This window comes from Ptychodera flava, chromosome 4 (assembly GCF_041260155.1).
Source record: "Ptychodera flava strain L36383 chromosome 4, AS_Pfla_20210202, whole genome shotgun sequence".
NCBI classification, from domain to species: domain Eukaryota; kingdom Metazoa; phylum Hemichordata; class Enteropneusta; family Ptychoderidae; genus Ptychodera; species Ptychodera flava.
Window position 1 is genome coordinate 35,253,445 of NC_091931.1, and position 22,629 is coordinate 35,276,073.

The 22,629-nt window shown below is 37.9% G+C and overlaps 1 protein-coding gene and 1 long non-coding RNA gene across 2 annotated transcripts in view; one reads left to right on the plus strand and one right to left on the minus strand.

Moving 5' to 3' along the window:
• Nucleotides 1-22,629, minus strand: part of LOC139131566 (uncharacterized) — a 54,635-nt gene that overhangs the window by 27,866 nt on the left and 4,140 nt on the right. The gene's annotated exons all lie outside the window — the stretch shown is intronic.
• LOC139130500 (beta-1,4 N-acetylgalactosaminyltransferase 1-like) lies at nucleotides 3,229-6,269 on the plus strand. Its single transcript, XM_070696279.1, has one exon. The coding sequence runs from the start codon at nucleotides 3,348-3,350 to the stop codon at nucleotides 4,803-4,805; it is 1,458 nt and encodes a 485-aa protein (XP_070552380.1). The 5' UTR covers nucleotides 3,229-3,347; the 3' UTR covers nucleotides 4,806-6,269.

Consider the following 22,629-nt stretch of genomic DNA (forward strand, 5'->3'; position numbering starts at 1 on the left):
AAACTAGTCAGTGACTCGGAGTCCCTGATGGATTTGGGGAGATTGTTATATTCATCAACACCCGCAACAGACAAGGTGTTTTGATTAAGAATTTTACGTGCTTTGGGAACTTTAAGGAGGTTCTGATTGGAAGAATGCACTGATCTGAAAGGGATATAATTATTGAGTATACTAGTTGTATGGTCCGGAGTTAGATTTTGAGTTGCTCTGTAAATTTGGGCCATACGGTTGAAACGGAGTTTCAAGTTAATCGGTAGCCAATGAAGCTGAGTATACTGAGTATAAATTAGTTACAAGAAAATAGAGAATTAATTCAAAATAGTAGTAAAAATTAATTCTATGCTATATAATATTAATTCCAGAATGTAAGATTAATTTAAAATATATTTTATTAATTCAAGTAAATATACAAAATTAATTGCCAGTACTAGTAAATTAATACGAGACTACATAAAATTAATTTTTAACACATTAAAATTAATGTAACATAATTTTGACCAGAATTGTCCTCCATAAAAGTCCGCCAGCTTTTGTATATCGCTTGTGGTCAGACATAAAGATGAGATCGGTAGAGAATGACGAGAAGAATTATGCTCGTAGCGATCAGCTCAGGTGAGTAACACTGAGTATCTCACGCGGGCAGATACAATGTTCACTGAGGTATGGACCATAGTGATTTACAGTGAATGACAGAAATGTAACCATTTAGTCGACCTTCAACATCAAGGAGCAAGCTCTCTGATCCGGATACCAAATCAAGCCATTTGACCCTTAAACAAATCAAGACATTTTGTTGGGCCATAGATTTTACCTTTTTGTGTTGACAAGTAACGCCGTTGGCTACATCTTACAGCTTAGTAACAGAAAAATTTAGACATTTTGGCGGAATTCAATGTTCTGTTTAGAATAGCTCAAATGTTTGGCCTTTGATCATTGAAAGAAAATCAAGGTGTTCGTGTCGTGTCATGACGTACTAAATGAAGCTAAAAGTTTGATTTACTTTGTCTATGAAGGCTGTTGATATTTTCAATGTGTGCCAGCCTACGTGCAATTTTAACTTGCTATTCAATAACAAATCAATCATCGTAGACCCTTAAAACTGGTTCCTGAATACTAGCCGCAAAGTTTCAAGATCTCTTAGGTAGTTTGTAACACCTATGCAATAAAGATATAAGGGACAGATTGCAACAACATGTTTGTTCATGTCCAGTATTAACAATCCCAAATCAAGCATTCTGCGAAAGTTCGAGTTGACTGCTCATAACGGCAGAGTACTTTATGAACTATATACTCTCAAAACCTTCTGTCCCCTTTCAGTTTAGCTGTATTATTCTCCCACTGCATTCATTTCATTGTCATAAATATATCTCTCTTTCTGTCATGAGGGGAAGATAAAATAATTTACGGACAAAATACAAGTACCATCTCAGTCGATTTTGCGACCTGATCATTATTCAGATTAATGGCGGTCTGTAAGTCGATGGTTGTTTGATTAATTGGCTGATTCGAGGTTTAAGAATGTAGCAGTCATACACTATCCAATGATGAATGTGCTTACTTTGTACCAAATTATGAGCACATTCAGATTTACTCAGATTTTTGTCAAATTTTGCGTATGTATTATTTAGGCTTATTTCTTTTTAAGGTCAAAAATAAGTTTATCTGTGACCGATTGTCCCGTAATTTTCACACTTTGTAGGTTTATTTCCAGGAAGGGCTTTACTCCATATCAAATCGTTTGACAACTGCAGAATTTGGTTTCAAGGTTTCTAGTGATGATCTCTCCCGATAATTCACAAAAATGAACAAATTTGCATAAGTATTTTTAGGAACTAATGTTATCATTTTGTCAAAACATTATTATCACCAAAACTAATCGCCAAAATAGGTAGCAGATCCAGGTTATATTCGGTCAGTAGCATTTTACGTCGTGTATCTGTGTGCCCTTCTGAGATGAATTATGGTCAATCTGCTCACTGACAAATTTCCAAGAAATATTCTAAATTAATAGTATCTTAATTAAATCTTCAAATTGACCTTACGAAATTAGTATGGAATAGTTTGCCACCAAGTGGTGTGGTCGAAAGTGTTCCTTTGCAGGAGGACTTGAGTAGCGTTTCAAACAGCTGCATTTTGCCAAAGTTAAATCTCAACGTTTCTAAATGTAATTGTAAACCTTCAGCAACGAAAGGAATGTGATTTCATAAGAATATTCAGTAGATAGAAGAGTGTTAGAGTGTCTGTGTTCAGAGACCTGAGTGTGATCATAGTCGCTGACTTGTCATTCAATTGGTTTGAATTAATTGGTCTGATTAATCAATCATGTCATGCATTTTCTACCTGTGAAGCATTGCTCTTCCTGTAAGTTTCTTTTCGTAAGAAGTAGATTTGAGCATTACTCAATGGCATAGAAGTTATAAACGGCAAGCGAGGGTATTTGGTGGTTGATATAAGACCTCTGGGGTACAAATTAACATAAGTGGCGGGAAATAGTCACCTCGCTTCGCTTGGTCATTATTTCGCCTAAATATGTCGATTTTCACCCTATACGCCACCAAATACGCAAGCGCACCATTTATTACCTCTCTATAATGTGATAAACTGAAATACAAATTGACGATGTTATTATTTCTGAATAGGGACGAGTGTTCAGGAACAACTCTGAAAGAACATGTCAGTAGAGCAATGCGCGCGCATGCATAGTGGATTTCATACAATAAGGTAACGCTACGCTTTGATTAAAATCATCGATCTCAAAGAAGTTTGCTTGAAAAGAAATCAACAGCAATTTTTTTTAAAATATAGTTGTCGTCGTTCGATCGCCCTCACTGCTTGTACAAACTCTTCATTGGTGAGTTCATCGAGTTGAACCAGACTAAAATTTGACAATCAAAATCTGCTTTAAGCCGTAGACCTGTCAGACATTATGGTGCGTTGAGCTTTCACCCTAGAATTTCGATATGTGTGCGAGCTTCCAAATGTTACGCAGGTCTTCTTGTTTAATATAAAAACCCTAGCTTCGGCAAATTAGGTGACCAAAGCATATTATAATTGACGATGGAGACAAAGTTCAAACTGCTTTTCTGAAATATTTAAGTTTTAAGTCTCCTTTATTCGGTAATAGAGTTTATAGCCATACAATAAATTTATATTCGCCACACCCCCCACACTGCCCAGGTCTTTTATTAGCCACACAAACTGAAGAAGTGAACTTTTCGGTCTGCAACTGAAAGGTGGCAAAGTTCTCACAAATAGTGATACGGGAAGTAAAGTTTAGTTCTGCAACTCAAAGGTAAACGGTTGGCATTATCGGTATAATGCTAGGAAGATACAGTAAATGAATAATCATGAAGCCTTGCCACATATTTGCAGTAGGATTTCTTCTCTCGGTCGTAAGCACAGTGCTCATTATACACCTACATCTCATGAAATCAGAGAAAAATTTGCCAAAATCACTTTCGAAAACATCTTCGAAGAAAAATATTCAGAACCGTATGCCAAGCCAAGCCTGTAGCTGTACATCTAAATTTGAGATCTCGCTTGATAAATCTTCCAAACAGCGTCGTCGTATTGAACTAGAAGACTGGAAACGGTTACATGCTACTTCAGGGGAGCCACAGGTACAATGCCCAGCCTATTCGCCGTTTAAGTACATTGGTAGTGGCATTACTGTACAGCCATTAGGATCTACCAAATTGTATGGGCTGTCTTTAGACAGTGCTGCCTCAAATATATTAACCAACACATCTGCCATCATTCAAGTCCTACTACACTGTCGGAATTCTCTGGGTGTGTTGTATGTCGCTAAAACAGATTATCTTCGTAACTTCACCGGAAACAACACAGCAGAACTGACCCTGAGTGTGGTTTCTGATGTTGGAAAAATGAATGCAATCCTTTCAGAAATAGGCTATCGGAGCACAATTTATAACATTGAGTCCCGGGAAATCATCGATGTTACCTTGATGTCCTATAATGTATCGATCCATGTACATATTAAACGGCCAGAGAGGCCATGGTTGTATGATCCAGGTGAGTCTGGAAACATTAACTCCACAGTAACAGTTATCACAAAGACATTTGAGCGTTATTCGGCAGTCAAGAGATTGATATCAAGTGTGCATAAGTTTTACCCGGGCATCACGATTCTCATCGCTGATGATTCTGAATTTCCAGAGAAAATCCAACTTCCTAATGTGAAACACTACATCATGCCATTTGCTGATGGGTGGTTTGCAGGCAGAAACCTGTTGGTGAGTCAAGTCAGGACAAAATACTTTCTGTGGGTTGACGATGATTTCGTGTTTACCAATGGAACTAGGCTTGAAAGGTTTGTTGAGAAGTTCGAACACCCAAATGTAAGTGTTGATTACGTTGGCGGAACGTTTGGAGACGAATTTGGGAAAGCGAGTCGAAAATCGAATTGCTACGGTTGTCGTCGTTTAGAATTCCAATATGGCGATGAGGAGGGGGATTGTCTTGCGGTAAGGAAGGAAAGAAAATATCATCAGGTTGCAGAGTTTCCACAGTGCTTCTGGGCAGACGGTACTGATAACTTTTTCATGGCAAGAACCAGTTCTGTGAGAAAAGTCGGTTTTGATCCATTCTTTGAACGAGTAGGACATTTTGAATACTTTATCGATTCGTTGGGGACAATGCGGATGATGGGCTGTACAGATGTGAACATAATGCATAAGTCGGATAGATCTAATCCAAAATACAACAAGTTCAGGAAAAATAATGCCAAAACCGCAAAGTTAAAACATATTTCCTTCAAAAATAATCTTAGGTGTCTTACATTTTAGTTGGTGGCGTGTTTCTTCACATATATAAAGACAGTTTCAGTAACAGCATATAATTGGCATAGGTTTGAGATGTGAGCTATTAACACGATTGGAACTAATTTTGGATAATTGGATTTTCATATTTTTCAAATTTCTCAAAAAATGTTGAGATGTTAGCTATTAACACGATTGGAACTAATTTTGGATAATTAGATTTTAATATTTTTCAAATTTCTCAAAAATGTTAGGTGCCCTGTAGCTGAATGTTGCGATATTACAAATTACTCATAAAAACAAGTGTGTAACTGAAAAAGAAAAGCAGATGAGCTTACATTAGCAGATCAAATAGACATTACTTCAGCATCCAATTATCCCAAATTAGTTCCAATCGTGTTTATTCTATCCGTCGCTGCATTGCCTAAAGCATTATCTTGAAAGTGTTCAAAAATTTTTAGGATTACAGACATTTTCAATAGATCCTGCGCGATTGGCTACGCACGCTTTTAGAAATAGCGTGACTTGAAATCACAAATTTATACTGTAATAAACGTTATCATTCTTGATGGCTGTGTAATAATCACTTGAAATTTAAGAGAAAATTTAGTTTTATAGTGTTGTCAATTTATAATAAATAACACAGAAAATGACAGCCATCGAACAATAAAAACAGTCCGCTGAATTTTGTGTACTTCTTGTATTGGAACCTGCATCGTCCCGAGATTTTAACGCTTTGTTATCATAAGGAATGGTGTAAATTTTCCTTTAGCTAGGAATGGAATAAGTTCCTTTTTCATATTTCGGATACGTTTTACCCAGCTTATTTTGCATCCGTGGTGTCATGGCTCTACTCACGAGTGTGTAAACTCTTTCCCTTGACTGTCGTATACACAACACGAGGGTATATTTGAGATTGTTTTCGATATCATTTAAGATAGCCCTATTTCGAAGAGAATGATTGAATACGCCGCTTTCAGCAAAATCAACAAGTTTTACAATTTCCCCTTTTAGCTGCTTATTGGTGTATAAAGAGAGTTCCAGCCGCATGTACTCAATATCAGTGTGTAGCATACCATACATGATTTCTACAAATACAGATATATTGTACCGCTGACGCCACGCCGAGTCCGTCGTGTTTTAGCGGTTGGGCAGCAAATGATACACAAGCGAATCCAATACGAATATGATCGATGGAAAAGATCTAGAATGATAGTTGTGCCATATGCGATCCACTTAAGCACAAATAGGAAGGTGTGAACCAGGATGACTTCCGTGTATGTTGCAGTTTTAGACACACATTTCTCTAAGAATTTATGTTACTGAAACATAATCCTAGTGTATTTCCGTTTGGTATCTAACGATTAAATCTACGCCAACGCCAACTAATCTACTATACTGTGCATTACTTCCTGAATGTACTGATTTTGGTCCCAATAACATGTAGCGATCAGTCAGATGGCCAGAAGTTAAAATGGTCTGCTGCCTCAAGGACCCGCATAGCCATGTATTTATGCAGTACTTATTTTATTAAATGTCTGTAGATTGTACAAATTGTCTAATATTTTTCAGTGTACAAATTGTCTAACATTTTTCAGTGAGAAAAACAGAAGTGGTGTAGTCTCTGATCCCTGATTGTCACCTTAAAGGTATACAGTCACTTGTAATCTAAATATGCCCATATATGGTCAAAGGGGTGTTCCTTGGTATTCAAAATGCCCATGTGAGGGCGTTGGTTTTTAAAAGCGGCCACCCGCTTAAAATCTATGATTGGTTAGATTTTCTCTTTCCATGGCAACTGTAGCAAAATTCGAACAGGTGACAGTATACCTTTAAGCAATGTTAATAGGCTGCTGACATCGTGATGGTAATACATGCAAGAGACGTGAAGTAATATATATATATATATATATATATATATATATATATATATATATATATATACATATATATATATATTTTGAGCGTCATCATGGGCTGGAAAACAAGCAGACAGTGGTAACGATGACAATGGTTAATTATTAACTTAAAAAGTTAGTAGAACCAATATCCAAAAATGTGTCGCCAACGGCGCTGACAAGTGTAAACGAATTCAACAGAAAGCAAATACTACTAACGAACGTGATGTCTTAAGTTGTCACGCCGGCATGTTGATCTAAAGTTGCAACGATACAGAGAAATGTAAATGTGATATTTTCTCCCAATCAGTGGTGAAAAGAAACTGTTTTTGCCAGTCCTGGTAATCATTGGTAATGGCCAGTTTACGGTTTACAGGTTTACGTATGATTTAAGCAGCATTGCAGCAGATTTTCAACAGTTTATTAAGATTTATGACAGAGAGCAATGAATAATAACAAACCTGGATCGACAATTCTATCCTTACAAACCTGATTATCTGAGAAGTAATATAAAAACGAATTTATCGTATGTGAAGTATAATCAAACAGTTCAGTCGAATTGAACACCCAGGTTTTGATCATATGCCCCGATCATGCACATTATTCTACTGTACTTTACACAATATTTTCTTCTGTATTTTACACCGAGCAAAGTGTGCACTCGGTTCCATGGATTTGAGATCTGGCTGTCATAAGCCCACGACTATCGGCTTCAGCGTGAGTCAACCATCAGCAAAACTGCGTTTTTCAGTCTGCGTAGCAGCAGCTAAGCAGCTTGTATCCTAGTGTACTACAACTCTATCGAATGTTTGTAGCAACAGTGTCAATAAGGTTAAATATGCATCGCCTTTTTGTTTATTCTCTGGGACAAGTATGATGGACGGGGACATTAGGTATGCCCAATGTTTTGCTTTGTCTGGAAAGTGACAGCCTGTGTTGAATTATGGTGTCTACATTTTTGAGTACTCTAATTACGTTGATGACAAAAGCGCGAGGGGAGGATTGAGGTAAAGAGAAAAATGACGTCGCTCAATAAAACGTGTGACGACAATTCAAATGTTGATTCATCAGTAAAGTGAAACGTTCAAAGTTATTGCCGCAGAACCAAGCGAAGCCTAGCCCACTGAATCCTGCTTGAAAAAGGCTCGTGTCGATGCATTGTTGTAGAAGTACAGTACACTGTATGCATGAAATGTAAAAAAAGGTTTTAAAATATGATTCAAAACGTTCTCATCTCAAACGTTTTCTTCCCACTGAAACTCCACATGTCACTCTAAAGTTAGTTTCCTTCCTCAAAACGTGCTATGTTATGCAAAGTAAAACATCCTCCTCATCAAATTCTTAGCAATCCGTCATTCGTCAACAAGAATGGATATACAGGGCTGGTATACAATATCAGTGAAATTCTAAGAGGATGCACAAAGTCAGTTTCTTATCACGAATCAGTAAATAAATGGAGTTGAAGTCACAAAAGGGGTAAGCTATTCGTTACTGCCGACGGACAGTGTTGTTTACTGAATAATACCACTCGCCAATTCACTTTGCAAGATACCGTCTACCTGCCATGAGTCACGAGTGCTTGGAATTGCCGATGTTTAGTGTTGCAACCAGGAATTTTCCAATCACGGGACACTGTCTCACTACTGTTTATTGTTGAGGACATTTTGTAAATTTTGAAGACAACATGCATCAGTTGTCAATCAAACTTTGTATAATTTTGTAACAAATTAGTTTCACTGAACAAAATACAAGCGTCGCTATGCTTGAATTTCAGGCAATTGTAGCAGTATATCGTACCTGCCTCCAATCAGAGCTCAGACTAACTGCAGTCAAGCAAATTATGTCATCAAGTGCAGTATGTTTATTATTTTTAACCATAGCTTGCTCAGAAAGTACTTGCAGGTCTTTCTGGTTGACCGTTTACACTTGCGCGTTCATCACACACATTTTCTTCTAAAGTACACACAGAATGTGTTGATAAGCCAGACATTAAAGTTGCCAGCGTACATCGACAAAGTGGGCTGGTCGAATCATTGACTACAAATCTTTACAAATTATCATACACTGGCACTCAAACACCTAATGGTATTGACAGACATGGTTGTTAACCTAAGATATGGTAAATAATTCTGAGGCATTCTCAAGTTGACAAATGTGATTACAGGTAATAGTAAAGGTGCGATTACTCGAGACAGCTGCGCATGAATCCATAATGTAACTCTAAAGCCACGGCTTGTTCCATCACTCAAACTGTAATTGTATTATAAGTTATAAATGAGATTATTCAAAAATTGAATACAACAGCCAATTTGAACTTCATATAATGTTGTTCGACCCGTTAAACATCTTGTAGTACTTGGCTGTCAAATATTTTGCCTCCTAAACCAGATGATATAAATGCAAAAACTTCCCCATTTCTTCAACCTTTCACCGTTGGACGACCCTTTCCAAATTTATAGCAGCTTATAGCACAACCATAGAAATCGTTACGACGGTGTTTCTTTGATAAAATTCCTCGTTTTAAGCAATACAGATTGGGTAATCAATCACCGTTATGTTAGTCTGACCATAATACAGTAAAAGTATGTAATCACAAAATCTGTCAATACGTTTTATCGTCTTTTCACCATTTATTTGTACATGTTATATCATAACAAAACCGAAGTCCAGCATACCGAAGTGCAGCGCTCGAAATTGGTCCCTCGGAACTCGTTCAAGTGTACACGCAGAGGTGGCCATAAATATATGGTGCTTTTGGCCTTTAGGCGTAGAAACGGCCAAACCTACAGTTTAAAGGTATAAAAGGCTAGATCATGGAAAATAGCATGTCATTGTAACTATCAATCAACAATATCTAGTTCTAACCTGTGGGAATCTTACAATTAGCTCCTGCAATGCTATTTTCTCACCGCCAATAGGCGATGTCGATCGACATCCCGCTTGTGCACAGTTTGATGATTAAACTTCATAATTTATCTTGTATTGACATGTCCCCAGGTGAGCTGTATTTGTACATACTCTTCATCATTCATCTCTTTTGCGATCTATTTTGACGCCAATTTAACATTTACATGGAACAAACAAAATTCTCTATATCAGCCAATTCAATCAAGTGAGGTAACTTTTTCACTGGCCGGTTAACCGTACAGTGGGGTTAAAAATATACTTTGTCAAGAGCACTGTAAATATGGCAAGGCAATAAAGCGTGGGAGACTCGACCAGGGAAATTTCAAACGAAGTGTTGACCGTTTGCGCAATGACGAAGACACACGGGATTTTAGATGTTTTGCTCCTGCGCTCGTAGAATTAAAAAGTGTCAGAAATCGTTAAGAACGCAATATATCCAGGAAAAGAAATTCATTACAGTCGAATTGATCTGAAAGTCTGCTCACAATTTATGAATGTAATATAATATAGCCCGACGATTGCCCATGGCGTGGCCACCTTGTGATACGCGACGCAAACAACAAGTTGTGCATGTGAATCGAATGAAACCATAGACGGACCCTAACGATCGTCTGCAAGAACTACCCGACGAAGACGATGGACCTTTGTTTGACAGAAAAACTGTTTTTCATCAGTGCTGACAAGTCCAGCCTGCTAAACAACGATCAGAGCTCAACTCCAAAAGTCGTCATGACTCTGTAATTGACCCAACGGATATTAAAGCTCGGGCCAATAGCTGCTAACTTTATGCATTATTTTCATTATTTTATTTTCAAACCAAAGTTGGTTCGAGTAAATGTGGTAACTGAAGGACGTGTATTGAAGTATCTCTGCTCACTGATTTGGATGATGCCTAGACGTTTGCCTAGACGTTATTTTTTTTTTTTTATTTATTTATTTAGCACAAATAACCAAATTAATAAGAAAATAGTACAGAATATAACAATTTACAACACCAAAGGAGACAACGCAGTTATTTGTGCATGGATAGCACAGAAAAGTCCGAAGACTTATTTCCACTGTGGTCCATGAAAAGAAGACTACACAATAAATATAAATATAAAAGATGACAAAGAATTCAAAATTAAGTGAAAAGACAAAATGCGGAAAACGGTTCGAATAAAAAGAGCAATCCTGCTGCCGGTTTAAGACACACAAACAACAACGACAAAAGATCGGTAATAACAAACATCCAATTGTAAACATACAAGGTAAAAATGGATATACAAAATCAATCTAAAGGTCAAGTACACTATAAAAATTCTCTTCAACAAGCGTTTAAAAACATTGTTTGATGAAGTCAGCCGTATATTACATGGTAATTGATTCCATAAATTCGAGGCAGAATAGTGAAAACCAGTTTGAGCGATGATGCCTAGACGTTAACAGGCTTAATAAATAAACGGGTGCCGCACCTGTAAAATGGTGCCCCCGCCGCGGGAATTTACAAAAAACAGTATTTCCTGCACATACACATCATGATCATACCAGAAACAAGCATGATGCGATTTACCTGAATGCACAACACATGATGGCCAACATTTTGTTGTTGTAATTTTTAGTTTCTCTGTCATATGATTAATTTTTGAAAATGGCGGGAAATCTAAAATGACGTTAAACCTTTGAATGTACATGCCACTTTGGACACTCCTGGCAGGGTTATACACTTTTTCAGTCTCTAATAGGTCTATTAAAAGAAAATTCTTGGAAAACTAAGGATATTTTGAGATCGGTTTTAGTAAACATTCGCAGCTATTGGGGCTTTAATAACACTATAAAGGACACAAATAACATTGTTGACAGCGGATAATGTTAGTGATAATCCCACACTTGATACTAAAGGAAATAATGATGATGACAGCAGTAATGATGATGTTTACCATGCCTTGAGAATTGTCGACCACCGAACTGAATAACTAATTCGGATGGTCGCCATGAAACCCCTCTATGATGGAAAGGTTCCGCCCCAAATGATCACGTGCAGCTCACGGCGCTATTCTTCGACAAAGCAATTTTTGAGGGTGGGGAAATTTTAATTTTGCTTGGACTGTGGACATATTGTTAGCTGGCAGGGAGCAGATTTTAGTTTTTTTTAATCGGGCAGGTTAGTTATCGGTTGATAGGCCTGGGGACCGGGATCGAGCAAAAAATGAGGGGAAATCGACAGGTTCTTTCATATGAAGCAGGGGAGTTTTATGTCTGCAGGGAATGATAAAATTTTAAGGGGAAATTTTTTCTAGGGCAGGAGAAATCTTCGTTTTTTAGGAGGGGAACAGGCAAAGTGTGGGGAGTGGGTAAAATGAAGTTTGAGTGGTGCGGGAAGGTAAGTCGAAAAATTTTCAGTTGGAGAGTAAATTATGAAAAGCTGATTAATTACCCTAGGGACTTAAAATTTGTCAGTTCACATTACTTGTCCTGCACAATGTATCTTATCATGATAGGGACCCCTTTAAAAGTGCATTGTTCGTTGACGGCACCTGAAACATGACATGTGGGAACCGCCTGATAATCAAACTGATTATGAATCTCGGACATGAACGAACTCTAGACTAGTGCACTTAGAACTTTGCATTATTTTTCTATATAATTTTTAGTATAATATCTGATTTGATTTGTTTGATGTTTATTGGTTTTCGACTTTGATTGAGCGATTGAGCGAGGACGCCTTTCGATCTTGGTTTGAGGTGTGATAAAGCCCGACGATTGCTTAGACTTTTACCCTTGAATTTATATATATTTTGTAACCACTGACAATGAACTGTGTCCGACAGTAACCCTCCTGCACGTGGTGCTTAGTGAGAATGATCTCCCTTGATTATTTTCGTGACCTTTGAAGTAGCCGATTATTGTTTCAACATTAACCGGACGTTACGTTGATTGCTACTTGTATTGACAGGTGCACTCTAAAGGAAGCGACCTTCCTGCCTTTCACTTTGCCGACTGTCTTTAGTTAAGTATAGTCGCATACCAAAGTCATGACAGAATGTGAATTCTCACTCGATATAAACTGTGCATTTTACTGTGTTAGACAGAGAACACCGGAGACCGATTTGGAGAACTTTATAGGAGAACTTTGGGAGATCGATTTGAAAACGCCCCAGACGACAGACGATCATGACCTGATGACTATTGTTAGACAAGCATAGTCATAGATTTTTACAGTGTATCTTGTGTGTTACTCAGCTAATGAAACACGACGACTTAGAGTATTTCTGCGTACCTGTTGCCGGCTCTTCTACTCCAACGTGCCACCCCCAGAGTGTACGTATCAAAACAACCCATAGCTTCCCCTCCACTAAACCACGCTACGTTTCAATAACATTAACTAAAGTTGAACATTAAAATTTGTCGAGTGACGGAGGGCAAAGTCCCAAGTAGCAGTTATCCATCCGAGGCTTACTTGTCTGGTGGCTCTCCCCTGGAGTAGTCAGTGTAGACTGCATTTCCCTCAGAGCTTGATGCACACGTGCTAGGGTCAACTAATGTACGAATGAGTCGACTAAGGCCATATATATGAAACTTTTTCATCTGCTTGTGATTGAGCGTAACTTAAAATATGATCGACAGGTCTAATAGATATGCGTATATAGTCGTTTGTTAACCTTATGTAATTTTCCTAACTTTTCATAATTGCTTAAATTACCATATATATATATATATATATATATATATATATATATATATATATATATATATATATATATATATATATATATATATATATATATATATATATATATATATATATATATATATATACACTGACGAATGAAAAGTGACCCGAACCCGCGGGACTCGAACCCACACCCAGAATATATTTTGGTTGCTCTACGAACTGAGCTAATGGATCAGTTGGCACAATGTGGGCGGTCCTGTATCTTAGATGGGGCTCTTCATTCTATCGTGCATGGATGGTGAGTAAGACGACTAAACTCATCACCTAACCTTTCAGCCTAAGGATCCTGCAGGATTCAAGAGAGTCTCGCACACAGTAACCAACTTAGGAATCGGTTATTGGTAATGAGGATCAATGATGAAAAGCCAAAGAAGCTTAATTTGAAATGACAAATCATACGAAATATATAATATATATATATATATATATATATATATATATATATATATATATATATATATATATATATATATATATATTATATATATATATATATATATATATATATATATATATATATATATATGTAAAATACACCTGAGTGGACACTTTCTGCTGGTGGATATTTACTTGTCCCCGAGTCTGTCTGATAGCTCAGTAAAAAGCTTTCGTGCTTTTCCGATTACTATATGTGTGTGTTTGTACTGTGTCTGTGTGTCGTCTGCTCCATGCACACTGTGTTGCTCGGTCGCGCACAGGATTGTGACATGTAAGTCGGTTGCTGTGACCAACTCTTTTTGGGGTTGGAAACGGTAGCCGACTGGTTTTTGTATGAGGCCCAGCAGCTAGGCGATGTTGCCGTGAGTGTGTGGGGGTTCGAATCCCGTTTGGGTTATAGTAAAAAATATAATTCATATGCATATGGTTGTCTTGGCCGAAACTATTCCCTTCCATGATCGAAAGTAAAACAAATCAGCGGTAACAATGGAGTGATATAACAGATTGACACTTGCCGTGATTCGAATGTTTAATTTGTAAAAAATAAATAAATGTATCAATCAATCTATTTAACATTTAATCACTCAATAAAATATAAATAAAGCATTTGTCTATTTTCGCAAAAAGAGGGACCGTGCAAACAATACGATGAGTCAAATAAGCTGCGAAACAAATAACATGTGCAAGTACATGTGCATGTCAAAAATTGGCCGACTAGCGGGAAATACAATACTCGTTAACATAAAGACTTCAAAGTGTAAACAAATACAGTAAAATACTAACCGAACAGCGGGAAATTAAACAATTGCAAAGCAGAGACTAAAATGCGCAGACGTTTCGGGTGCAACCCTTCGTCAGTACTAAAACTCGCTAGAGAAACGTGAAAACAAAAGAAAGAAAAACAGCCAATCAAACAAGGGAACGATCAAACGCGTTAAAAACAAGTACCAAGTTTAAAAATAGTGGCCTGTTCGAGTTTATGGCGGATGCGTATCCGAAACCGGGGTATACTGTCATTGTTCATGGACAAAATAGACAAAATATAAAATGCACGGGCAATTTTGTGGTAATATTTTTCCAATCGTGGAGGTACCAACTGTTCCAATGTATCAACCTAAAGATGAATAGAACTTACAGCGGTCAGATTTAAACACAGGTAACACACATCATCCTATGGCAGGGATGAAAAGGGTTACTGAAAACCACCAAGAAAAGATAAAAATACACAGTACCTCAGAAATCGCACTGAAAATACGAGGAAAAAATCTTAAGGGAGACACTACATAAAAAAGAGATCAAGAATACAGTCAGTGACCATTCTTATTATGTTATTTCCGTAACTTGCATAATAACATATATTTGGCCAAATTGATTCCCACGGTCTCCTTTTCCATAATAAATTTAAACTTATTTGTCAAAGACTTGAAATTAGTGCAGAGCTTTTCCGCTGCTGCAAATAAATGGATCCTAATTTGTTCTTTAGGGCATGTAATGATAAAGTGATATTTATCTTGAATTTCATTATTTCGACACAAATCACGAAGTTGTTCATACACGGGCGTTTAGCTATGGCTACCGGTTTCAAATTTCAGACGGTATTAAATTCATGACATAATCGTTATTGCTTACAACCGACATGCAGGAATTCTTATCAGACAAACATCCTCATAATTTATAATTCGATGTTTGTTATATGAGATTGTTTTGTTTAAGAGTGACTTTATCGAAAGGCGAATGTTGACAAATTAGGGTATGTTTGCTTTACTGTTACCTCGTTTGAGAGACAAAAGAATTGACAGACACAGGATCTGTTTAAACGGGACCAAGAACATGGTATGAACTCAAATTAGCTATTTTATTCATTTTCAAATTTTGAAGACTCATTTCCCAGCTGATAAATACAACTTAAAACTGCAGTTAAAATAATGGAACAAACCGTATATTGCGTGCGTAGTCGTTTTAGAATTACATCTGATCAAGGTCACAAGCAAAGTACCGAAATATTTGGGATTAACATGGAGATGGCTCTCAAGTCTATAGTTGTCTAATTCTGAAGTTTTGTTAAAGAGTACAGCCATAAACCGTACAGCTCAAGTAAACACTGTATAACTTAACTCCGTAAACCTCCGTGCACGAGCGTGCTTACTGCATCATGCTACGGATTTGTAGAATTTACTAGCTCGCCTTATATCGCTCCCCGAAAGTTTCGTTACAAGTCGTGTTCACAGCACGTAAAACACTTATAGAAATCAAGAGGATTGCTGACATTATGTCTTCCGTGTGATCATAAGCTTACCAAAGTACTAAAGGCAACCAGAAAGGCCAGGCAAAAACATGATTGATATTATTTCATCCAAAATGAGCCGTCCAAAATCCAATCCATCCACAATGGTCGTCCACGCGATACCAACCCAGAGGATTTGTATGTTTATTTCCATGATGTTGTTACCGATGCTCTTGATACAGTCGCCCCTGTCAAAAGCAAATCGGTGTTAAATAAAGTGCGTGCACCATGGTTCTCTGGGGATCTACTGACTTTGAGAAGAGAGGTTCGTCGACTGAAAATAAATTGGTGCAAATCACAGTTAGAAATCGATCGTCAAATGTTCATATTAAAGCGCGGGGAATATTCACGCCGCTGTGATGCAGTAAAATCAGCCTATCATCGGACTAGAATTGAAGACGCAGATAACAAGAAATTGTTTGCCATTGTTGCAGAACTATCTGATTCGAGAACAGCTTCATCTCACGCCATGCCAAACTACATCCCAATGAAAGAGATTCCATCAGTATTCATGAATTATTTTGAAAACAAGGTGTTACAACTTCGTGACAAGATTGGTCTACAAACGTACTGCTGTGAGATTGATGTTCACAATGTTATGCCGACCCGTACTTTAGCTGAATTTGACCCGGTGTCACCTGGGGATATAATCGTGTTCATGAAACAGTCATCACCCGAAATCTTGTGAGCTCGACATTATATTCTACCACATGGAGTTTTGAAGAATTGTATACACATCTTGGCACCTTTCCTTGCGGATCTATTCAGCAATTCGTTCACAACTGGCATCGTTCTGAGTCATTTCACGTCGGCGACAATTCGTCCATTGTTAAACAAAGTCGATCTTGATCAGAAAATTCTGAAGAACTACAGGTCGGTTTCAAACCTCCCTTTCTTATCGAACGTCCTCGAGCAGGCTGTTGTTCAGCAATTGAACCATCGCCTCACCAAATTTAGTCTTTTCACAAAGTTTCAAAGCGCTTACTGTGCTAACCATAGCACAGAAACTGCTCTTCTCAGTGTTCAAAATGACATAATACTTGCTTTGAATAGCGAACACGATGTTATTCTCATCATGTTAGATCTATCAGCGGCGTTCGACACAATTGATCATGAAATTATGCTTCAGAGATTACAATTTCGTTTCGGTAGAACGGGCAAATCTCTATCTTGGTTTCGTTTGTACCTCGTTGATCGCCAGCAATGCGTCAAGGTTGGATCTGCATCATCCCCAATCTCTTGCATGAAATACGGTGTTCCGCAAGGATCTATTCTAGGCCCTCTCTTGTTTACACTCTACACTGCACCTCTGGAAGACATCTTCGTACACCATAGGATTGATTGCATGATATACGAGGACGATACGCAAATTTATGTCATCTGCAATAGACCTGACGATATTCGGAATAACATTGAAATGTGTGTCGACGACGTCCGCAGGTGAATGAAATCTAAAATGCTTGTACTGAATGACAACAAAACTTAAGTTATTCACTTCTCATCACGTCTAAAATCTGATGTGACAAAGCTAGGCAGTGTGAGAATTGGTCAATGCGACATAATCCCTTCAGTTTCAGTCAGAAATCTTGGCATTACTTTAAGTCGGGATGGTAGCATGTCTGACCATATCACTACGTTGTGCAGAAATGGTTTCTTCTCTTTGCATAGAATAGCTAAGATTCGTAAACTCCTTGACAGATCTGCTACTGAAAAACTAGTCCATGCGTTTGTGACGTCCCATTTAGACTATTGTAATAGTCCTTTATTTGGTATCCCTAGACGACAAGTTGCTCGACTAGTCTCTACAGACTGCTGCGGCGAGGTCAGTTTCTCGTACGCGCAAATTCGATCATGTCACACCCGTACTCAAAGATTTACATCGGTTACCGGTAGAGGCCCACATAAGATTTAAAATTCTGCTACTAACATTCAAAATTATCCATGGAAATGCACCTATTTATCTGAGAGATTAATTAGATTTATATGTACCAGCCAGAGACCTGCGATCGAGTGACAAATTATGTTTAACCCAACCCCGTGGCAACTTCAACAAGACGTATGAACAGTGAGCGTTTTCAGTATGTGCACCCTTACTATGGAATGATTTGCCATTTGAAATTTAGACCGCAATAAGTGTAGATAGTTTTAAGGGCAATTTGAAAACCTACCTTTTTACTCAGTTTTATGTGTAATTTTCTGTTTCAATTTTCTTGTGTGGTTGTACTTTTTCAATTATTTTATCAAGCTATGTACAATGCGCTGAGACGTATGTGTAGTGCATTTTAAACAATTTTTAATAATAATAATGTTAATAATAATAATAATATTGATCTACGCATTTTCTGCCGAAGCAACAGATCTGGCAATCGAAAGCTTTTTACAATTCATACTCGCTATTTTCTTTGCAATGCATGTTGCATGACATGTCGCCGGCGATTACAAACAAAAAAGGAATGTTCCCTTTGTAAGTAAACGAAAACACAGAAACCTATGGAGTGTTCATTCAAAGCATTAAGCAGTCGCAGCTTTTGATGTTTGTTTTTCATTATTTTTCTCTATCTGGTTTCATATTCTACTCGCTCAACCCAATTAGCATATTAGTTAAAATGGAGGGCTGTGATCTTGGATAGCATATTTCTAGTCATTCCTAAAATAGGGCCAGGTATCAATTTGCTATCCAAAAGCGGTACCTGTCTTTACACTTTACATATGAGTCGGCTGGTTGTGACAAAACCGTCATGTCTGTTATTTATTAATCTCAGTTATCGAGCAAACATACAATACTTGACATAATTTATTGCTTAACGCTGGCATATGCCCCGCCCTAAAAACTTGTGCATGATGTTTCTGACAATCGTGATGCGGGAAGTTCTGTAATAGTAAGATATAGTGTATAGTGTTGATCTGATCACCGTAAGTCCACTCTAGCCGATGATACAGTGAGTGAATTGAAACGATCATGAAACTTTCCCGTGTATATGTAGCAGGCTTTCTGCTATCAGTTGCATCTATTGCACTTGTTCTATGTCTTCATTTCATCGAATCCCCAACACATATGCTGGCAATGTCCTGGAAAAAGAATGTCGAAAACCCCTTTGCCGCGTCAATTGCATTGAACACTAACCCGTCCGAGTACAGCAAGTTTCCAATCCAGAGAAGAATCGCGGAACTGGATAGGTCTAGCACAGCTTGTCAGTGTAGGCCTAAATCTGAGATCACATCGGATAAATCCGCCAAGCAACGTCGTAGCTTGGAACTACAGGATTGGAAACGATTACATGCGAGTTCAGATGAGCCACTTGTACAATGCACAGCATTTTCACCTTTCCAGTACATCAGTAGCGGTATAAATGTGCAACCATTAGGACATACCAAATTGTATGGATTGTCTTTAAACACTGCTGCCTCTGAAATACTAGGAAATTCGTCCGACGTGAGTCAAATTCAACTACATTGTCGCAACTCTCAGGGTGTGTTATATGTCACAAAAACAGATTATCTTCGCAGCTTCAGCGGAAATAACACAGCAGAATTGACTCTGAATGTGGTTGCTGATGTAGATAAAATGAATGCAGTCCTTTCAGAAATAGGCTATCAGAGCACAATTTATAACATTGAGTCCCGCGAAATCATCGACGTAACCTGGATGTCTCATCTTGCTTCCATCCATGTGCATATTAAACGACAAGAGAGACCATGGTTGTATGACCCGGGTGAGTCTGGAAACATTAACTCCAAAGTAACAGTTATCACAAAGACATTTGAGCGTTACCCAGCTGTCAAGAGGTTGATATCAAGTGTGCATAAGTTTTACCCGGGCATCACAATTCTCATCGCTGATGATTCTGAATTTCCAGAGAAAATCCAACTTCCTAATGTAAAACACTACATCATGCCTTTTGCTGATGGGTGGTTTGCAGGCAGAAACCTGTTGGTGAGTCAAGTCAGGACCAAATACTTTCTGTGGGTTGACGATGATTTTGTGTTTACCAACGGAACTAGGCTTGAAAGGTTTGTTGAGAAATTTGAACATCCTAATGTGACAGTTGATCACGTTGGCGGAACATTTGGAGACGAATTAGGAAGAGCGAGTGGCAAATCAAAATGCTGGGGTTGCCGAGTTTTAGAATTCCAACATGGCGATGAGGAAGGAGATTGTCTTGCAATAAGGGTAGAAAGAAAATATCACCAGGTGCATGAGTTTCCACAGTGTTTCTGGGCAGACGGTACTACTAACTTTTTTATGGCCAGAACAAATTCTGTGAGAAAAATTGGTTTTGATCCATTCTTTGAAAGATCGGGGCATTCCGAATATATTATCGATACCTTAGGAAAGCTGCGGGTAATGGGGTGTACAGATGTCAATATAGTGCATAAATCCGATCGATCAAATCCGAAATACAACAAGTTCAGAAGAGTAAATGGTCGTGCCGATAAGCTACAGCACATTTCATTCAAAAATAATTTGAAATGTATTTAGTTATGTCGAATGCATTTTCTCCTATATATTTGTTTATGTTTACATTTGCACACTATTGTATTCATTTTCAAATTGTGAAGAGTCCTTTCCTAGATATATATACAACTTAAAATTACAGTTAAAATAATGGAACATCGTATGGCGTGCGTAGACGTTTCAGAATTACGTCTGATGAAGGTCACATGGAAAGTACCGAAATATTTGGGATTAACATGGAGATGGCTCTCAAGTCTATAGTTGTGTAGATCCTGAAGTTTTTTTAAAGTGTACAGCCATAAACTGTACAGTTCAAATAAACACTGTATAACTTAATTTCGTAAACCTCCGAGTACGAGCTTGCTTACTCTATATTTTGCTATGAATTTGTAAAATTTACTTGGTCGCCTTATTTTGCTCCCCGAAAGAGTCATTACAAGTCGTGTTCACAGCACGTGAACCACTGTTAGAAATCAAGAGGATTGCTGGCATTATGTCTTCCGCGTTATCATAAGCTTAGCAAAGCGCTAAAGGCAATTAGGAAGGCCAGGCACAAACATATTGTTCTTCACATTTTCTTGCAAAGCAACAGATATGACAATCGAAAGCTTTTTACAATTCATACTCGCCATTTTCATTGCAATGCATGCTGCGTGACATGTCACCGGAGACTACAAACAAAAAAGGAATGTTCTGTTTGTAATTAGACGAAAACACAGAAACCTATTGGGTGCTTATTCAAATATTTAAGCAGCCGCAGCTTTTATGTTTGTTTTTCATTATTTTTCTCTATCTGGTTTCATATTCTACTATATTCTAAAGCGTACAGCCATAAACTGTACAGTTCAAATAAACACTGTATAACTTAATTTCGTAAACCTCAGAGTACGAGCTTGTTTACTCTATATTTTGCTATGAATTTGTAGAATTTACTAGGTCGCCTTATTTTGCTCCCCGAAAGAGTCTTTACAAGTCGTGTTCACAGCAAGTGAAACACTGTTTGAAATCAAGAGGATTGCAGGCATTATGTCTTCCGCGTTATCATAAGCTTACCAAAGCGCTAAAGGCAATTAGGAAGGCCAGGCACAAACATATTGTTCTTCACATTTTCTTGCAAAGCAACAGATATGGCAATCGAAAGCTTTTTACAATTCATACTCGCCATTTTCATTGCAATGCATGCTGCGTGACATGTCACCGGAGACTACAAACAAAAAAGGAATGTTCCCTTTGTAATTAGACGAAAACACAGAAACCTATTGAGTGCTTATTCAAACAATTAAGCAGCCGCAGCTTTTATGTTTGTTTTTCATTATTTTTCTCTATCTGGTTTCATATTCTACTCGCTCAACCCAATTAGCATAAGCGGTACCTGTCTTTACACTTTATATAGGAGTCAGCTGGTTGTGACTAAACCGTCATGTCTGGTATTTATTATATCTCAGTTGTCGAGTAAACATACAATACTTGACATAATTTATTGCTTAACGCTGACATATGCCCCGTCCTAAAAACGTTGTGCATGATGTTTCTGACAATCGTGATGCGGAAAGTTCCGTAATAGTAAGATAAAGTGTATAGTGTTGATCTGATCACTTTAAGTTCAATCGAGCCGATGATACAGTGAGTGAATTGAAACGATCATGAAACTTTCCCGTGTATATGTAGCAGGCTTGCTGCTATCAGCTGCATCCATTGCAATTGTTCTATGTCTTCATTTCATCGAATCCCCAACTCATATGCTGGCAATGTCCAGGAAAAAGAATGTCGAAAACCCCCTTGCCGCGTCAATTGCATTGAACACTAACCCGTCCGAGTACAGCAAGTTTCCAATCCAGAGAAGAATCGCGGAACTGGATAGGTCTAGCAAAGCTTGTCAGTGTAGGCCTAAATCTGAGATCACACTGGATAAATCCCCCAAGCAACGTCGTAGCTTGGAACTACAGGATTGGAAACGATTACATGCGAGTTCAGATGAGCCACTTGTACAATGCACAGCATTTTCACCTTTCCAGTACATCAGTAGCGGTATAAATGTGCAACCATTAGGACATACCAAATTGTATGGATTGTCTTTAAACACTGCTGCCTCTGAAATAATAGGCAATTCGTCCGACGTGAATCAACTTCAACTACATTGTCGCAACTCTCAG